This window comes from Perca flavescens, chromosome 10 (genome assembly GCF_004354835.1).
Source record: "Perca flavescens isolate YP-PL-M2 chromosome 10, PFLA_1.0, whole genome shotgun sequence".
NCBI lineage: Eukaryota > Metazoa > Chordata > Actinopteri > Perciformes > Percidae > Perca > Perca flavescens.
The window spans coordinates 6,722,723-6,741,392 of NC_041340.1; the positions used below are offsets into that span (position 1 = coordinate 6,722,723).

Sequence of the window (18,670 nt, forward strand, 5' to 3'; positions counted from 1 at the left end):
TGTGATATTTCAGTTGTTTCTCTCTAATAAAATAGAAAAATTCTAAAATCCTGTTTTCACTTTTTCATGATGGGGTATTGATGAAGGATCGTGTGTAGTTTCTGTCACTCTTTTGTGTGTGTTGTGGGAGGAGTGTGTTGTCATGCTCTGCTCTGTGCACTCAAAGAAGTTGAAGTGAAGACCTCTCACTCTATTCCTGTTAGTCAGTTACACAGTAGGGGGACAACAAACAAGGACTCCTACTCCTAATGAAATGCAAAAACCCAAATATTTTGTCCCGTTAAGGCTCATCTGATATAAGAAGTAGAAGTTTGTTTATATAGCCTAAAATAGTTAAAGACATTACTAACCACTCAGATTATCAAAACCACATAGCAGAATGAATAAATATCTAGATTTAAGATAATAAATGGGAAAGCATATGCACAAATGTATAGGCTATTAAACATTAGAGTTCAGATTGCAGGTGTCATTTGTCAAAATAACAGTGTATGATTGTAACTGGCAGTGATTTATGACCCCTGAGCCACCACTACTCACTTTTGGGATAATGATTTAATACTTGTTTTAATTTACTATTTTACTTTGTCTTAATACATTGCAGCTCTTAGTTTGATATAAAAACACATAAAGCAACAACAGGCAATCACCTTTGCAGGTTTGACCTCTAGGCCTATTATAGGTCAGTGTTATAGCCTATTGCACATTTTCACTTATACTTTAGTCTTTCCATTTTCTGCTACTTTGTACTTCTACACCACTAAATTAATACATTTAGTTACTAGTTACTTTGCAAATTAAATCAATAATACAAAATGATCAGCAAATAAAAAAAATCAGACTGTAGATAAACCTGTATAGATCACTGGGTAGCCATAGGCCTATATAAAATAATTAAAATTAGCTCACCTTTCCGACCAACACTAATGTGATAAACACATGAATGCATCAACAACCCATAAATATGACAAATATGATTCTAAGAATGGACACAATGACTATAGCCTACTTTTGCTTTTGGTACTTTTAGTATATTTTAATGCAAATATGTTTGTACTTTTTCAACTTCAATCCCAAGATTGGCGGTTTGATTCCAGGCTCTTCCAGCCACATGTCAAAGTGTCCTTGAACAAAATACTGAACCCCAAGTGTCTACCAGGGCGCTGTATGTATGCATATATACATTATAGGCTACAGTACGATTGTGTGTGACGAATAATAATAAAAAATTATTCTACTAACATCTGAATAATTCTTCCACCTCTGCCAATAATTTATTCAGTCCATACCAGACCTTTGTCAGTCCATACCAGACCTTTGTAATCACTTCACAAATTGTTAACTCTTTCTTATGTGAGTGATTTTTATGTATGTGAAATATACTGTATGTGTGTATGTGTGTTTGTTGTATTTTGGTTGTCTAAGTTACTGGATGCCTAAATTTCCCTCGGGATGAATAAAGTAGGTCTCTCTCTCTCTCTCTCTCTCTCTCTCTCTCTCTCTCTCTAAGTCCTCTCTCCATATAAGTCCTGTATCCGTACTCTCTCAAAGCAATGACTTTCAAAGAATGTCTGTCTTTATTTTGTCATCCTTGATATTTTGTAGTTGTATGTGAGATATAAGGTCCCTGAAATCAAAAATAGGGGGGCTCGACTGTTACAGTTGTTGTAGACAACTATAAACGTGGATGTCCCGGGCCGTTGTTTTAACGACAGAGTGGTTCATCATCTTGTTCATAGAACATCTTTGGTACAGTACAACTAGCTACAACTACCGGTACACTGCTCCCGGCGGCGCTAATGAAACATGAAGCGGTGTTTTGTCGACTTCTTCCTAAGTGGTCACTCGTGATTTTACCGACCAGTGACCGCCAACATAAATTTTACAATGCCTTGGAAATGTGTAACTTGCTTGCAGTATTAGCTAAAGCTACTAGCTAGCTAACCTTACCCAGTTTAACAGGTTAACTTGTCAACACCGTCAATACATAATGGAGGATGGTGCCGAATCTTCTTCCGAAGTTCAGACGGTTTCCTCTGATGTTCCGAAGACACCAAACCAAGAACTGAAGAAACTTTTGTCTTTTAAAGTTTACAAGAGGAGGTGGTTTGTTCTGCTGGTGCTGTGTCTGTTAAACTGCTCCAACGCAACGGTGAGTTAGCGAAACATTGTGGTTAACGTTAACGTTACCTGTCGGTTTATAACCAAATGCAGCTAGTGTTTCCAATAAAGTACGAGTCATTTAATTTTAATGACCGATACCAAGTTGGGTCGATATGCAGTAACATTTGCTTGCCTCCTAAAATTATCAGTTTTAATAAAAGGAATTAATACACCAATCTCCCATTAAAAAAATGTTTTTCTTTATGGTTCGAAAAGACCACGAATCAAAAGATACTTTTGAAAAACTTGTCCTTTTTTTTAACACTAAAAGTGTAGCTATAGTATGGAAGACCGTTTCTGCCAAAAAAACAACAAGATATCTCTTTCATACATAAACATGTTACCAGATTTTACCCTTAACCGTTGTGTTGTGTTGTCTTCCCTTTTTTATGCTTTTGACACTTTTTAAAACGTTTTATTTTTAAATTCATGGTCCTTAAACCTAATTTATATGACATTATACCTAATTTTGGAGTTGAAAAAACAGAAATTATGAATTATTTTGACTAATAGTTAAGATCAAAGGATGTTAAGTGAATCACAGGCTGGTTTATGTCAAAGTTTGGTCACGATACTGTTTTAAAACCATTTAAACATGTTTATGAAATTGAATAAAACACCCAAAATTCAATAAAAGTAATCCTTAATTTTACGTGCAAAGATCCATACAACATAGATCCATGCATCCATGTTATATTTGGACATTTTGGTTCAAAGAAAGCCATATTTCAGATATAAAAACTTTGAAAACGGGTCAAATTTGACCCGAGGAAAACACAAGGGTTAAACATGAGGAAATAGACAGCTTGTTGTCCTTTTCTCAGATATCTGGGATTCTTTTCTCAAGTTAAATGGCAGGTGTGGTTGTGAACAGTGTGGGTAGATGACATGTGATGCCTCCCTATGTTTGGTAGAACTTGATATTATTCCCCAGGGATATTGTCATTGAAAAGCAGAGTGTGCCTGGAGGCAAGTGTGCCAATCTCAGTAATGCTAACTGAGCCCTCCCTCGCCTATTTCCAGCTCCCATGGGTCTCGGGGCTGGTGTTCCCACTCACAAAAGATGCTCAGCTGGCAGAGAGTCATTCAGGATGTAAAATGGGATGCAAATAACAGCTGATGAGCCAGATAGACAGACAGGGTAGGATTTTTTTTTACAGTATCATACTAACATTGCATGTTAGTGTCTTACCACAGGAAGCATCATGTAGAAAGGCCTGTTGTATTTGAATGAAATTTAAATAAAATAAAAAGGTATTGAACATCAGTACGTTTTGAGTACCAAACAAATTGTGAATCGAAAGCACTGAGTTTGTGGAAGTTTGGCTTCATTTTTATTTTCTTAAATACAAAGAAAGTTTATTTGTTTTTACCACATTAAAGTCATAGACTTTTCTTTTATAATTTATTTATCTATCATCATTTATTATCATGACTTAATACCACTGTAATGAAAATAATAATCCGATCATTTTAAAAATAATAACCACAAATCAAACCAACATAATCCTCATTATCTTGCACTTGCACTGGGTTTGAATGTGAATCTTGTCCTTTTTCAATGGATTATGTTAATATATACTGTATAATAAAGCCCGACTGCTGATACTGGATTTCTTTTTAGGTGTCTGCATCTGCATAAAGCATTGTGGTTTCAATACAATATGAAACTCGACTAGTGGAAACCAGAGACATGGTGGTGTCATAATGAAACAATATTGTTAAGTTAAGCCAAGATGCATCCAAGTTTTGTCATAAACAGACCACCAGAGGGCTTTGAAGCATCACATAGTCTATATCCACGACGTTCCACTTCCGGGATGCAAAATTACGAATCCCACTATGGCCACGCCAAGACCCGCCCTACGAAGCAGCTCGATTGGTTGGGGTTACTAAGGTATTTCACCTCGTTAAGTTTAGGGTTAGGGGATTGGTCAGGGGATAGGACCTGTACATGTAAGCATGGACGCCTGGCCAATTGTAGTGTGTGAATGCTATTGAAGGGCGGGTCTTGGCATGGCCATAGTGGGATGCGCTACCGGGATTGCTCCGGTGCCGCAGGAAATTCCGTTCGATGTCCCTCTTTTCGGCCGGATGTTCGTTACCTTCTGCTTTCTTTGTGTTGGAATTTTAAACTCCGGTCTTATGAGGACTATGGTTAACTGCTCCTCAGGTCTCTGCAGGGTAGGGCTGTGCAATTAATCGAAATTTAATCGTGATTAAGAGTTAGGCTCCCAATGATCACGAAAACAGAATAATTGAGAAAAACTATTAATTAGCTCATTACGTTTTGCAAGTAAACTCTTATTTTCTCTTGTGTTCTGAATGAAAAAATAAAGTTTAAATAGGAAAGGTATTGAGGCAAATTTCACAGTTGTGTTTTTTTACTGTTGATTTATTCAACTTTTTCCAGTTTCTTAAGTTCAATAATTGCAACTTGTTTCCAGAAGTCAACGATTGATTGTGTTAAATTATCGTGATTTCAATATTGACCAAAATAATCGTGATTTATATTTTTTTCCATAATCGAGCAGCCCTACTGCAGGGTCAATCCAGACAGCTAGCTAGACTATCTGTCCAATCTGAGTTTTCTGTTGCACGACTAAAACAACCTTTGAACGTACACATGTTCCACCAAAACAAGTTCCTTCCCGAGGCGATTATGCAGAGGCACCGTTGCTCCGTCCGTCGCTTAGCGCCACCCATGATGATTGTGATTGGTTTAAATAAATGCCAATAAACCAGAGCACGTTTTTCTCCCATGCCAGAATGCTGTGTGGACCCGCCAGACCCTCCTCCGCAGCACTGTGGAGGAAGGTCTGGCAAAGCGAGACTAAAAGCATCGCCGGACAGTCAGACAACCTGATCTTTTTGACAGTAAACTCTTTTCTCTTTAAACAGAACAGATCTCTAGAATAAGAAAAGGAGGAATGTGTGAAAATGTGAAATTCCAAGCATTTCACCCTGTATGGGACAGGACTGGCATTGTGTGTTCAAATCAGATAACTAGCTTATGTTAACTCTGCATAGTTCTAGGCCTTTTTGTCATGCATATGCGCCGAAGCACACCAGTTAAAGGAAGTTAAACACCAAATTATGCCAGTACATAACCAAGAACTCAAGTTGCTCCTGCAGAAATGTAGCTGTAATACTGGTTTCTCCTCACCCAGTAACAGAAACCAGACTTTTTGTTTACATGACATTTAGGAGATAAGGTTACTACAGCAAGCAGACAGGAAGGACATCCAATATCCCAAAATGTTTTGAAAGTGTTAAAGTAAAATTTGTAACTTTTCTGCAGACAAATGCAAACTCTGTATCTATTTCTAATAACAAGGATGTCATTATTGTGTTGTGTTTTTTCAGATGTGTTGCTGTGAAGACCGTTTTACATTTAACCAATTTACACTCCGATCCTCTCTACATTCATTTAAATTCTGAACAAAACCCCAGTGGTGGAAGAGGTATTAACATTGATCTTTTACAATGCCACGGTGTAAAAAATACATATCCCTGCATTTAAAATCTACAGTTTACACAGCAAAATATACCTAACGTATCAAAAGTAGAAGTCCCAATGTCAAAATGTCCCAATTCAGAAGAGTGCTATTGAAATATGAATACTGTTTTATTAACGTATAAGCAGCAGTATGATGTTGTCAAGGTTAACAACTTAAAGTGCTGGGTAGTTTAATCTACAACAATGCATATTTTATAAACTGATACATACTGTTTTATTTATGTTGATCTGAAAAGTAGCCAATAATTGTAGTTTAAAATAGAATCAAATTGTTATTGTTTCACAGCAACAAAACACAGTTTAGCAGCTCTTTAGTCTGACAGTATAAGTAACAGACAGAAATATAAAATAGCCAAATTTAAATAGTCAAATATAATAATAACAAACAACAATATAAAATGGCACAATTTGAGTACTGAACTATACAAATCAAGATAAATAAACATGATAAGGTGGCACTATTAACATGCAGTATACAAGGTTATTGCACTTACAAAAAATGAGGTTTATTATTATTATTATTATTATTATTATTATTATGGGTTTATTGCACATTCATCTTATAGAGGGAGGAAATGGAGAGGGGGAGTGTTTGTGCATTTAACTGCCTGAAGAAAAAAGTAGTTTTTTAGTCCGTTTTGTTCTGGATCTGGTATTTGTAGTGAAAAGTACAACAATTCCCTCTAACATGTAGTGAAATCGTAGTATAAAGTATGGACTTATTATTTATTTTATTTTATTTTTTTACCTCTTCAGCTTTAATGGCAGTATTGTCCCTTTCACCCAGTTCTTCCAGTAGCGTGAACATGTCCTGTTGTATCTCCATCGGCAGAACGACATGCATGTTAACTGGTGTCATATCAGAGCAGAACGAGCCGGGGTGAATCATAGAAACCATTTCTTTCTCACATGAGCTGAGCAAGTCTTGCCATTTCCTCTTTGTGTCCATGACTACCTCTGATCACTAAAATGCAACTGGTGATTGACCACTAAGAAGATAAAACAAAACAAAAAACTGGGGTAAATATGTTCTATTGACAGTTGCGAATTAAAGAGAGATCCATAGATCAAACCATATGACCTTATACATTGCATAACCAGTGTGTGTGATCAGTTCTTATATCACATATAATTAACATAAATTACTTAATCTTAAAATTACTGAACATGAAAACAAGTATGAAAGACTAAAAGACTGTAGACATCCTTTCATCTATTATCTACAGCATACTTTAAAAACAATGTAATTAGCAATATGAAAATAAAATGTCTGTTGTACACTCATTTCATGGATTTGCTGCTGAAATAAATAAATGTGTGTGGCCCAAATAAACTGAAACCACTAAAAAGCAAAAACAGAAAGTTCAGTGTTGGCATCCTGCTAAAATAAGCATCCAGTTGTACCTTCTTTTTTTTTTTTTCTTTTTTTGGGTACGGAGTCAACATTTATTTTGAAATGCTGACTGGGGTCAACTCACAGCAGATTTACAAAAGGGTATTCAGGCTTATATCCTGCCTGGTTTGGTTTCAGTGAAACGCCACTCTTATCAAGGATTTATTAAAGAGATACCATGTACTGGTATTCCAAATTTGAAGATTTTACTGACCAGCACAGACCGATGTGACCAGTAGCTACGCTGCGACTTTGTCGTCAGTTTTTTTTTTTTTTTTTTTTAATCCTTTTGAGATATTTAATTTTTTTGTTTGTCTATTGTAATGTTTAGGTGCTATATTGAAACATTATTTCTGTTATGGTTGTGTCTGTAAAATATTCAGCCCCAAAAGGAAAACTTATTCTTAATTCATATAATTTGGGCCTCCTAGATTAAGCTTTCTGCAGAATGCTGAGGATGTAAAAGCAGTTTGAAAGTACTTCATACGCAAAGGCACCCACCCAAATAATGTAATTGTCATAGAAAATGTGTATCTTATATCTGTCTTTAAGAACTGATCCAATTAGGGCTGGACAATCTATCGATATTGATATATGAGACTAGATATCGTCTTAGATTTGAGATATCGTAACATGACATAAGTGTTGTCTTTTCTTGGTTTTAAAGGCTGCATTACAGTGAAGTGATGTACTTTTCACAGACTGTTCTGGCTACCCACTTAGTCATTATATCCACATTACTGATGATTATTCATCACAAATCTCTGTGTGTTAATATTTTGGGAAAGCACCAATAGTCAACCCAACAATAGCGTCACAATATCAACATGGATGGATTTAGTAAAGAATATCATGCTATCCAATTTTCCCCGTATCGCCCAGCCGTAGATCCAATCCTCAAATTACAGACCTCATTTTTGAACCGATCTCTTCATGTGTCTTCCCAGATATGGCTGACCTTTGCACCAGTAGCAGACGAGTCTGCCAAATTTCTGAACGTCACCCTGGAGGAAATCAACTGGTTGTCACTGGTTTACATGGTGGTGGCCATACCGCTCAGCTTTGGGACAACATGGATGCTGGACACCCTCGGGCTACGGATCACGGTACGCGCCTCACTCTGAAAACTGAGGCATCACCAGGGGCTCTTGTGTAATTTGCACCGTAGACTACAGCCATTTAGCTTGATAGACTATAATGGACCAGCGTATCACAGGAAATGAGTTGATACTCTTCGGTTTCTTTTTGTTTTGTGTGTTTACACGTAGATCCACGTAGATTTCAGTAGAAGCCAATGCAAACTTTGGGATCTGTGGTTAGTTTTTTTTTGTTTTTTTTTATGACCGCAACACAAATTTTAGAAGTGTGGAGGAAAGAAACAGTCCAGGGCCTTAAGAAGAAGATCTTAATGGAAATGGTGTAAATAGAGTTGGACACAGTGTCTGCATGGTGGTGGCCATACAGTTTATTGTTTGAGCATTGTAAATGCACACAAAAAATCACAAAATGACATTCAAACTTGAAATGATTATAACAAGATACAGTACATACATCTACAAAATAATAACTGCAAAAAATGTGATAAATGATGGATACATTTTTCTAAGATCTGGGTATAGAATCGGTTTGGTGTAATACTGTAAACCTGTGACAATTTAATAGAAGTAATTGTTTCTCTGCCCAGACTGATCTCATGAAGTGGCGTATGTATGACACGCCAATTCATATGCCATTATTGGCGTGTTATCAAGACGCATAATCGCTTTTGAGCGTGTTTACCAACGCCATTTGGCCTCCATTGACTTCCATTACCTTGCGATTGCATGTCAATTCAGCCGTAGCGAGTAGTATGAAAGTCCAAAAATCCACGTAGGTAGGTTGGGTCAAACAACACAGGACTTTCACCCAGGAGACGGGGATCGTGTCCTGCGTGTCACGTTTCCTAAACCCAACCGTCCCGGTCTTCTTTTCTTAAACCCAACCCATTCGCCACGATGCTAATTCTTCGAGCCGTCTTTCCTGCTCCGTCTCGGTGTCGCTCTTACACTGTTAAACCTGGCAACCGATAGCGTAGGATCCCAAAATGGCGGGCGGGCTCAGACGCCTCCCAAATCGTCACGTGACAGCAACCTTCCATGACGTATGTCCTCATTGTCAATACGGTGTAGACATCCACGCAGATAGCTCCAAATGCAACGTGCTGTATACGGTAGAATTACACCCGGCGTAGAAGCGTAGACATACACGCGGATGACTTACGGCGGAGACGGACGCGGATAGCTCAAAATGCGTACAGATAGTACGCCACTTGGCTTTAGAAAATGGCGTGCATGTTTACACAACGTCATGATGTCACGTTGCTCTGCCTGTTCTCATTTGCAGATTGATATAACACAAGTTTCCATTTTTTGTGAACACATTAAGTCTAGGAGCTCTTTCTTGGGAAAGGATGAAGCAGTTGCATATTTAGTTTGGAGTAAACAGATGAATAACCGTAGAAAACATGAGGAGCGACATCAACAGTGACCAAACTAAAACAGACAAGAGCACCAGCTACACAAACGTCAACCTCATCAACAGAAAAAAAACGAACCCTGAGAAGTGCGGAAACCTAAGCTGTTAGTACCCAAGACGGGGGGATAGAGTGTAGATTACTTCTTAAATCCGAAACCGCACATGTTGACCTTTTGCCATGTTGACTTTGCAGCTGATTCTGGGAGCCTGGCTGAACATGTTCGGAGGCCTGGTGCGCTTCTTTGGGAAATCTGAGGAAGACCAGTATACAATCCCGTACGCTGCAGTGATGGTGGGTCAGACCCTTGGTGCCATCGCTCAGCCCCTCATCATTTTCACCCCCACCAAGCTGGCTGCTCTCTGGTTCCCTGACCACCAGCGTGCCACAGCTAACATGATCGCCTCCATGTGTGAGTGATTTACTATTTATCATTACAGATATTCAGTTTTACATGTTAAATAATATTTTCCATTAGTGTTAGGGCCTCATAACATGTTGGCCCAGATTTGGTGCTGTGTAACAAAAAAAAAGTAGGAACTGATTTAGTTTCAGCACGTGCTGTAAAGTGCGGGGAAGCACTTAGATTTCTGCATGTCAGCAAACTGAAAGATTTGTCCAAAGAGAAATAACCAGTGTAATACAATGTATTTTAGTAGTAATTGTTATTCTTTAAAGATATGAGTAATATGAGCTATTTCTTGAAGATACCGTTTTCATATATTCCATGTCGTCCCGGAAACTTAAAAGGTCTAGGACGACTGAAACAGGGAACAGTGTTGATTCTTAACAACCAGAATAACCTTTTAATTACACTTCTCTTTTCCCTCCTCAGCCAATCCGCTGGGACTCCTGCTCGCTAACATCATCTCTCCCCTGATAGTTCGAACATCTACACAGATCCCAACCCTGGTGAGCTGAACTAAGAAAAAGTCTTCAAATCCACTGATGAGGAGTCTGGTCAGGTTTCAGTTGTACTGTTATGATGCTGTTTAGAAGCTGGCTGAACATTGCCATCATTAAAGGCCAGTTGAACCATAGGATTGTGGCCTCAAAAGGTTGGCTTATGAATTGTGGAATTGGTGTGCACCTGTGTAAAATGGACAAAAGCATTTCCTGCCCTGTGTGGGGAATTGATAGTCACCAGTTATATCACGCACCACTTTTCATCTTTTAAGAAAAGGTGGGAGAAGTGGTTAATGAGCAACGGTTGCCTACTCTGTCAGTTAGATGCATATTAAACCAGCAGACCAACAAACTATTATTATTATTATTATTATTATTATTATTATTATTGAATATCAGTATTTGTTTTTATTTTTATTTGTTTTTTGGCATTTCTGCCTTTATCGGATAGGAAAGCTGAGATATGAAAGGGGGGAAGACATGCAGGAAAACCGCCACAGGTCGGATTCGAACCCTGACCTTCTGCATCGAGGAACAAACCTCTGCATATGTGCGCCCGCTCCACCAACCGAGCTAACCGGCCACAGTATCGGTATTTTTTAAGGTTAGCAGGTAGCTGGTGAAGAAAGTGTATCATTTAGCAGATTAGAGTCAGATTTCTTTCCTGGGGAGTTGTTGAAGACCTAGTCTATATCCTTGATGTTCCACTTCCAGGTGCCGCACGAAATTCCGCCGGATGCATGTATTGTCCAATCTTGAGTTTTCTCTTGCACGACGAAAACAACTTTTGAACGTACGCACGTTCACAAAAACAAGTTCCTTCCCGCGGCTCTTTGCGAAGCTTAGCGCCGCCCAAGACGATTCTGATTGTTTTAATCAAATGCCAATAAACCAGAGCATGTTTTTCTCCCATCCCAGAATGCTGTGTGGACTAGCCAGACCCTTCTATGCAGCACTGTGGAGGAAGTTCTGGCAAGACTAGCGAGACTATTGGGCACCAAACCAGAGCTAGAAGGAGAAGGGATTTTGGACTTCCATTCATGGAGACAAACACCACTCCGAATAAATGCAACTGTTTGCTAACAAGTCACCCAAAACAGCTCTACTATTTGAAAAAAAAATGTTAGGGCCATGTTTCTATGGTCAAAAATCAATTGTTGTAGCTTTAATGAGAAATCCATTGACCAACGTGAACTACTGCTCAAGCATTTATTAGCAATTTGTGTGAATACGGAAAGTCGTTATGAATGCATAACAAAATGTTGAGTTTAGATGTCTAGATATGAATGCCTATTACATGTCATTTAGGTAACGCTTTTATCCAAATCTTCCTATTCTATTGAAATGAGGTGTCCCATGTTTCCTGTCACTGTCTACTGTGAACTTCCCAGTAAAGGCCAAACTGTCAAAAAGAAAAGGGAAAAAAATACACCAGTTGGCCTAGAATCGGAGGATTCCCAGAGGGCATTGTGGGATTGCAGCTGGTAACACAGAAAACTGCCAGGCTCTGTGGCACCTCACCTGCTAATGATTGTCTTTGAATTCTGGTGCTAACATCCATTTATCATCACATTATGTGTGTCTCATCCCTCCTCCTAGCTGATTGCCTACGCGGCCCCGGCATGCTTCATCTGTTTCCTAGCAACGGTGGGGATACGGAGCAGCTCCCCCCCCACGCCACCGTCAGCAAGTGCCGAGTCCTCCGGCTCGGAGCCGTTCATACAGGGGATCAAACTGGTGAGGACATGGGAAGGTAACCAACTCAGAACCAAACTTGAGTCTGCGCCAGGCAGATTTTAATAACATTGAACAAGTTAATTGCTAAGATCTGGCAACATCGCCAAAAATATGTTCTACGGGGACAAGAATCAAGCATGGCCAGATAGTCAGGTTTTAAACAAACTAAGTGAAGGTGAACGGTAAAATGATTACCCAAACCATCTGGAAACATCCATCACTTTTTACAGACCAAATAGATTTACATAAATTAACACTTTATTTTAAGCTTTCTTGCCAATTGTATGTTCTCTGTGCGTGCTGATATTCGGTTTCCCTGGTTGAATGCTGTTGCTGTGGTGACCTTATTTTCCCGTAAGGTTTCTGTTACAAATCCTTGTGTCCCTTTCCTCTAGTTACTGAGGAACAAAGCCTACCTCATCCTGCTGCTGTGCTTCGGTTCGGGTGTCGCTGTTTTCACCTGCTTCTCCACGCTGCTGCAACAGATCCTGTGTGTGCAAGGATACACCAATGTAAGACACCATATTGATTTCCATGAGGAACAATTTGGTATTAATTGGGCAATTGGTATCAATTGAGCAATAAAAGCAACACCAGACATCATATTTGATAATAAATGTTAGTGGATTTACAGTCTAAACCCATTACACAGTAATGAATTGTGTGCCAGTAAACTGTGTAAGTGGGGAAAATTGGGAAGAAAGACTATTGAGCAATAAATAAATTGGTTATTTGCTTTAAAAATGCACAAGTATGTACTATAGGTATTGAGAGTGCAAACTGGATCTTAAATGGTAACTACTGTTTTTTTCAACCTATTTCCCTATGTTTTGGTGTCAAAGTGACTGATGGGAACAATAATCTTTGACATTGGTCCAGTATTAAGCGAGATCGCTGCAGTCGGCAGCAGCCAAACAAGCTACAATGTAAATTAATAGGGCAATTGTCCAGTTTGTATTTACCTTCACAAAAGTGCTCGTTTGGCCACTGATGGGCTCAGATTAATATTCTAACTGTCTGAAACCATTATGGAAAAGATTTCTAAGGAGGTTGTCCTTTCTGTTAAAGAGTAAGATCCTTTTTTAAACATCAAAACATCTGCGAAATCTTGTTAAACCCACCAGACACCATGTAAATAAACAGTCATTTTAGCATCGTAAAATATAATTCAATCAAAGTCGACAGAAACAAAATAAAACTATGAAAAGCCGTCTTGGGTCGTCTTTCCACTTTTCCAACCATCACAACTCTAGTTTTGGTTGAAATAAAAAGTCTGAGGTTTTAAATAAGTCTATCTCTGCAGAGATTGTTTCCATAATGTTGTCAGACACTTAGAATATTAATCTGAGCCGGTCAGTGGCAAAACAAGCACTTTTGTGAAGGTAAATACAAGCTGGATATTGTCCTATTAACTTAGATTGTAGCTTGCTTCTCCGCTGCCGACTGCAGCGATCTCGCTTAAAACTGGACCAATGTCAAAGACTGTTGTTCCAATCAGTCACTTAGACACAAAAACATAGGAAAATAGGGTCCAGGTTGAACAAAACAGTAGTTACCCTTTAAGTAACTGATGGAACAAAAGGAAAGAAAACAAACCCTTAAATTATTTTACATACTGGATGCAGACTTTAATGATAAACCTGTGACTGACTCTCATTGCTGCAGGACTTTGCTGGCGTTTGTGGCGCTCTCTTCATCGTGTTTGGCATCGTGGGTGCCGCTGTTCTCGGTCTCTACGTCGACAAGACCAAGAAGTTCACGGAGGCCATAAAGATCAACATGAGCTTCACTGCTCTTTCATGCATCGCCTTCTCATTGGTGAGAACAACAGACGGGAATAGTTTGAAGCTCCACATCTTGTATTTCTAGTTTATTTAAAGGAGAGTGGGCAGGAGAGAAGGCACTGGCAAGATGTGAGAGAGTTTGAGACGGTTATTAGTTAATTTACTCTGAACAGTTGTTTAAAAAGGTCGTTTTTTTGTTAATAAGGTTGTTGCAGTTTAAAGTAACTTAGAACTGTCACATTGCTTTCAGAACATGCCCTTAACATCTTACCTTTTGGTAACTCTACATGTACAGAAATAAACATTAATAATACACAAACCTCTACATTCACAGCAAACGTTCAGTTAGATTTCACAGGTAGATTTCTTTTTTTGAAGACGATATAAGTGCGCGTCTACAATGTTTGACAGACTTTGAAGGTTGAACAAACAAAGGGAATGCCAACAGTCACAATGTTTGATGTTCGTCAATGTGTTTCGACAGTTACTATTCTTTATTGTGATGCGAATGCAGCAGTTCTGTTAAGTTCAGTATAAATAAAATCACCATGCCAGGTTACCCAGAGGACACACACAACATAAAGTTAGTTTTTTTCTCTTTCCAGAAGCCCTGGATGTATATAAACAGTAGAGAGGAAGCACTTTATAAATAAAGCCACTTTATCAAGTTAAAGGAAAATAATCTAAACGGATATAGAAATATCCCAACGCATCGTCAAGGTTCAATGTTGAAGGGAGATCTTTGTTGTCATTCTTTCCATGTACAGTAATCAGGGAAACACTATTGTCTTCCTTAAAGTGATCTAGTGAGTACAATAAGGAAACAAAAAAAGCATATTAAAAAAGAACGACCAAAGAAGAAACCATAAGACCGTAAAAAACAGTGGGCCCTATTTTAGCTTCTTCTTAAGTTTTCTTCGGTATTTCAAACATACCTTGAAAACAAAGCGCTATCAGACTGTTTAAAGTAGCAAATGGAAATATTTTAAGGTCCCATGGCATGAAAATGTCACTTTATGAGGTTTTTTAACATTAATATGCGTTCCCCCAGCCTGCCTATGGTCCCCCAGTGGCTAGAAATGGCGATAGGTGTAAACCGAGCCCTGGGTATCCTTCTCTGCCTTTGAGAAAATTAAAGCTCAGATGGGCCGATCTGGAATCTTCTCCTTATGAGGTCATAAGGAGCAAGGTTAGTTTAGGTTACCTCTCCTTTCTCTGCTTTGCCCGCCCAGAGAATTTGGCCCACCCATGAGAGAGAGACATCATGGCTTTCAAACGAGCAAAGTGGCAGTTGGTCAAGGCCACACCCCCACCCTCCACCTAAAAGAGACTTCAGATACAGTATTAGGGGACCACTAAGGTCTATATAAAAGAGACTTCAGATACAGTATTAGGGGACCACTAAGGTCTATATAAAAGAGACTTCAGATACAGTATTAGGGGACCACTAAGGTCTATATAAAAGAGACTTCAGATACAGTATTAGGGGACCACTAAGGTCTATATAAAAGAGACTTCAGATACAGTATTAGGGGACCACTAAGGTCTATATAAAAGAGACTTCAGATACAGTATTAGGGGACCACTAAGGTCTATATAAAAGAGACTTCAGATACAGTATTAGGGGACCACCAAGGTCTATATAAAAGCATCCAAAGAGCACCATGTCATGGGACCTTTAATGAACTCGAGTAAAACTGGATTAATTAATTAATACTGAGCAGCCGAATGGCAACACTTGTTCACTATATGAAAAGGACATTCATCTATTATATTATGTATATCTTAACATTGAGGTGGACGTTGTTAAATAGCAAAGGATCACGAAAGATTTGTAGGAAAGATGAATGCAACATTTGATTTCATAATTTATATTTTGGCCTGTTGATACTGTGATATTCAGAGCTGCTCTCCTCCTCTCAGGTGTCTCTGTTGCCGCATCAGAAAGCCGCCGTGGCTGCCGTCTGCTCTCTTTTGGGCTTTTTCGGTTTCTCTATTTACCCGGTGGCCATGGAGCTGTCTGTGGAGTGTTCATATCCCGTTGGAGAAGCCACATCAGCCGGACTCGTCTTCGTATCGGGGTACTACTGTCTGAGCAAAACATACACACAGTATATAGTATGGCAGATTGGTATTATAATAGAAAATAATGTGGACTTTAAAGACATTTCTACCCGGATGTTATCCCCACGTCTGTGTTTCTGCTCAAGGAAAATCATTGACAGCAGTTTGAAGTAAAACCAATTTCCACCTGTCTTTTTGATATCTATTTTAAAAGAAAAATAAACGTGATTAGTTCCTGGATTTGATTTACATACGCGTTCATATTAATCCTGACTTGTTTCCTTGTGATCCTACCAGACAGGTTCAGTGTGTTCTCTACATTCTCCTCCTTCAGGCTTTAACCAAACGGCTCGCAGACTCTCCTCTGTCGACCTGCGGGGGTGAAGTCCTGAGCTGGAAGGGTAGGTCATAAAATGTTACACCGCCAGGAGCATCTAAAAACAAAAAAAAAGGCGGCAACCTTGGTGGGAATCAAACCCGACGCGCCAAGTCTTTTTGATTTGTTTTGATTCAGAGCGCCACACTCCCACTGACCTCAACTTGAAGATTTCTGGGTATTAAAGTACAAAATATGTATTATATGTAAATATGTAGGTGGAACTTGCACATTAGTGCTTCTACAGGCAGGGAGCAGAAACTCCTTCCACTTGTGTGAATTTCCAGCCTTATCTATTCAATGCAAACATAAAAATAAAACAAGAACTTTTGTGATGTGGCAAAGTTCACATATTTATGACATAATCTCAGACCATACACTATATGCATTCTTTCATATTTTATTTAGATTTCCCCCCATAGTCAGTCACCCAAGTGTTTTTCATGCACTTTGATCAATCATTGATAGCCACATAACATGTTTATTGCGAGTGGGTTTGACAGAAGAAGTTGAACAAATGTAGCAGTGGTTTTAAAAAGAAAGCTTTTTCTTTACATTTGACAGCTTACATTACATCTCACTAATGGAGTTACTCTGTGTACAAGATGCTTTATACAGGCCACCACACATCCTCCAGGACATTAACTTTACTATCAAACGTAGGCTATTAGGCACGTTGAGTACCTTAAAGTTGTACCTTAATCTGGACATTTCTCGCCCTCAGTGCCGATGCTTGTGATGGCAGGACTGCTAAGTTTCTTCACCTGCTGCTTCGTGATCTTCTTCCACACACCATACAGACGCCTGCTGGCCGAAGAACAGGCCACTTACGGGACCAAAAAGACCAGCGTCTCGACAGTCTCTGAAAGCATTCCGAGTGTGGAGAAGGCAACATGCTGAGGGGCTTGGGAGGAGAGAGAGAGAGAGAGAGAGAGAGAGAGAGACACACACACACACACCGGGAGTTATGAGCGACCACTCAGACAGTTTCTCTTTGGTATGAAACAAAGAAGAAAGGTTTATGGTTTTGGTAACCTCAGATTCATAGTTATTTTATCAAGACATCCAACCATTGATTCTTTTGTATGACATTGGGGCCAAACTTGTACAGATTCTACATTAATTCTTTTGCTACTGACAGTTAAAGTAAAACCACAGAATATTATATCTGCGTCAATAAACTCAGCAGATTGCATTGATAGGTTTTATAATTTTTTTTTTTTACACGTAAACGTAGTTTGTAGGGTGGAAGTTGGGTAAATAGTTTTGTCGCCACATTCTAAAAATCCCAGTGAGTTGGGAAAAAAAACTCTCTGAATGGAAGTAAAAACATTCCTGTACTGATCATGTGTATGAGATGATATTTGGTTTCTCACGTTGCCTTGAGACAAGGTCACTTTTTAACAATGATTGTAGTAATAGGGGAGAAAATGTGGTCTAACCAAAACGAGTTGCAGCTCAATACAGAACCTGCTCTGGAAAAATGTACGCGTAGATCTTTTCTTAGAGATACGGTTTAACTACGTTTCCTGAACGCTTCAGTGTTTTGTTGCTGTTCCCAGGATTTCTTCCAGCAGTCACCGAACATATGAACTACTCCTAACACTTGAAGCTGCATTGCGATCGGGTCTATTTTCGGCCACTGTGCAGAGAAAAACTGGTTTCTGTTGGACTCTCAGGGACTGACAACCAAACCTGATGTTGACTGTTAACGTTTTGGATCAGTTTCTGCTGCCAGACTCCACCTGGAACTGTTCAGAATAACTCCATGTATTGTCACATCATCAGCAGCACATTTTTACTAAAACCACTAGAAAAAGGTACGGTTTACTGACTCTTAATACAGTGTATAAAAACTTGACACACTAGTCAGGTTTTCTGAAAGCTAAATGTATGGATCTCAGGATCTGGTTAGTTAGCTGTATTAATGAGCAGATTAACCAAACTTAATACAATTGTACCTTGAATCACATTCTGGGTTAATTGAAGTGTGACTATCATTGTGTCGTGGCTATAACAACTGTCATAACACCATTTAACTACTTTTTAATGGCTTTTATTTGTAAAATTACTTCTACGGTTGTGGGATTTGTGCAATAAAGGGAATTAATTCAGTGCTGATTCTGTATGTTAAGATGGGATTGACCCATTTGGATGCCATGTTTAACATTGAGTGGCAGTCAGCGGCTGAGGTGAAGAAAATGACATGACACAA

The 18,670-nt window shown here is 38.9% G+C and overlaps 1 protein-coding gene across 2 annotated transcripts; it reads left to right on the top strand.

Annotated features, from left to right (window-relative positions):
• Positions 1–1,743: 1,743 nt before the first annotated feature.
• Positions 1,744–18,571, top strand: slc49a3 (solute carrier family 49 member 3). Of its 2 annotated transcripts, none has more exons than XR_003693545.1 (10): positions 1,744–2,152; positions 8,024–8,182; positions 9,784–10,000; positions 10,424–10,500; positions 12,094–12,231; positions 12,627–12,743; positions 13,897–14,049; positions 15,939–16,096; positions 16,414–16,480; positions 17,180–17,203. XR_003693545.1 is itself a non-coding variant. In XM_028589370.1 (10 exons), the coding sequence occupies exons 1-10, from the start codon at positions 1,991–1,993 to the stop codon at positions 17,353–17,355; spliced, it is 1,461 nt and encodes a 486-aa protein (XP_028445171.1). In that variant the 5' UTR covers positions 1,744–1,990; the 3' UTR covers positions 17,356–18,571. The 2 variants fall into 2 exon arrangements, 1 of the variants encoding a protein (XP_028445171.1); XM_028589370.1 differs by having other exon boundaries at positions 16,377–16,480; positions 17,180–18,571.
• Positions 18,572–18,670: the final 99 nt, after the last annotated feature.

Coding starts and splice junctions, on each gene's coding strand:
- slc49a3 (XM_028589370.1), top strand. CDS start 1,991: ATGGAGGATGGTGCCGAATCTTCTTCCGAAGTTCAGACGGTTTCCTCT. Junction 8,183..9,783: donor CCCTCGGGCTACGGATCACG/GTACGCGCCTCA, acceptor TTGACTTTGCAG/CTGATTCTGGGAGCCTGGCT. Junction 16,097..16,376: donor GGACTCGTCTTCGTATCGGG/GTACTACTGTCT, acceptor TGATCCTACCAG/ACAGGTTCAGTGTGTTCTCT.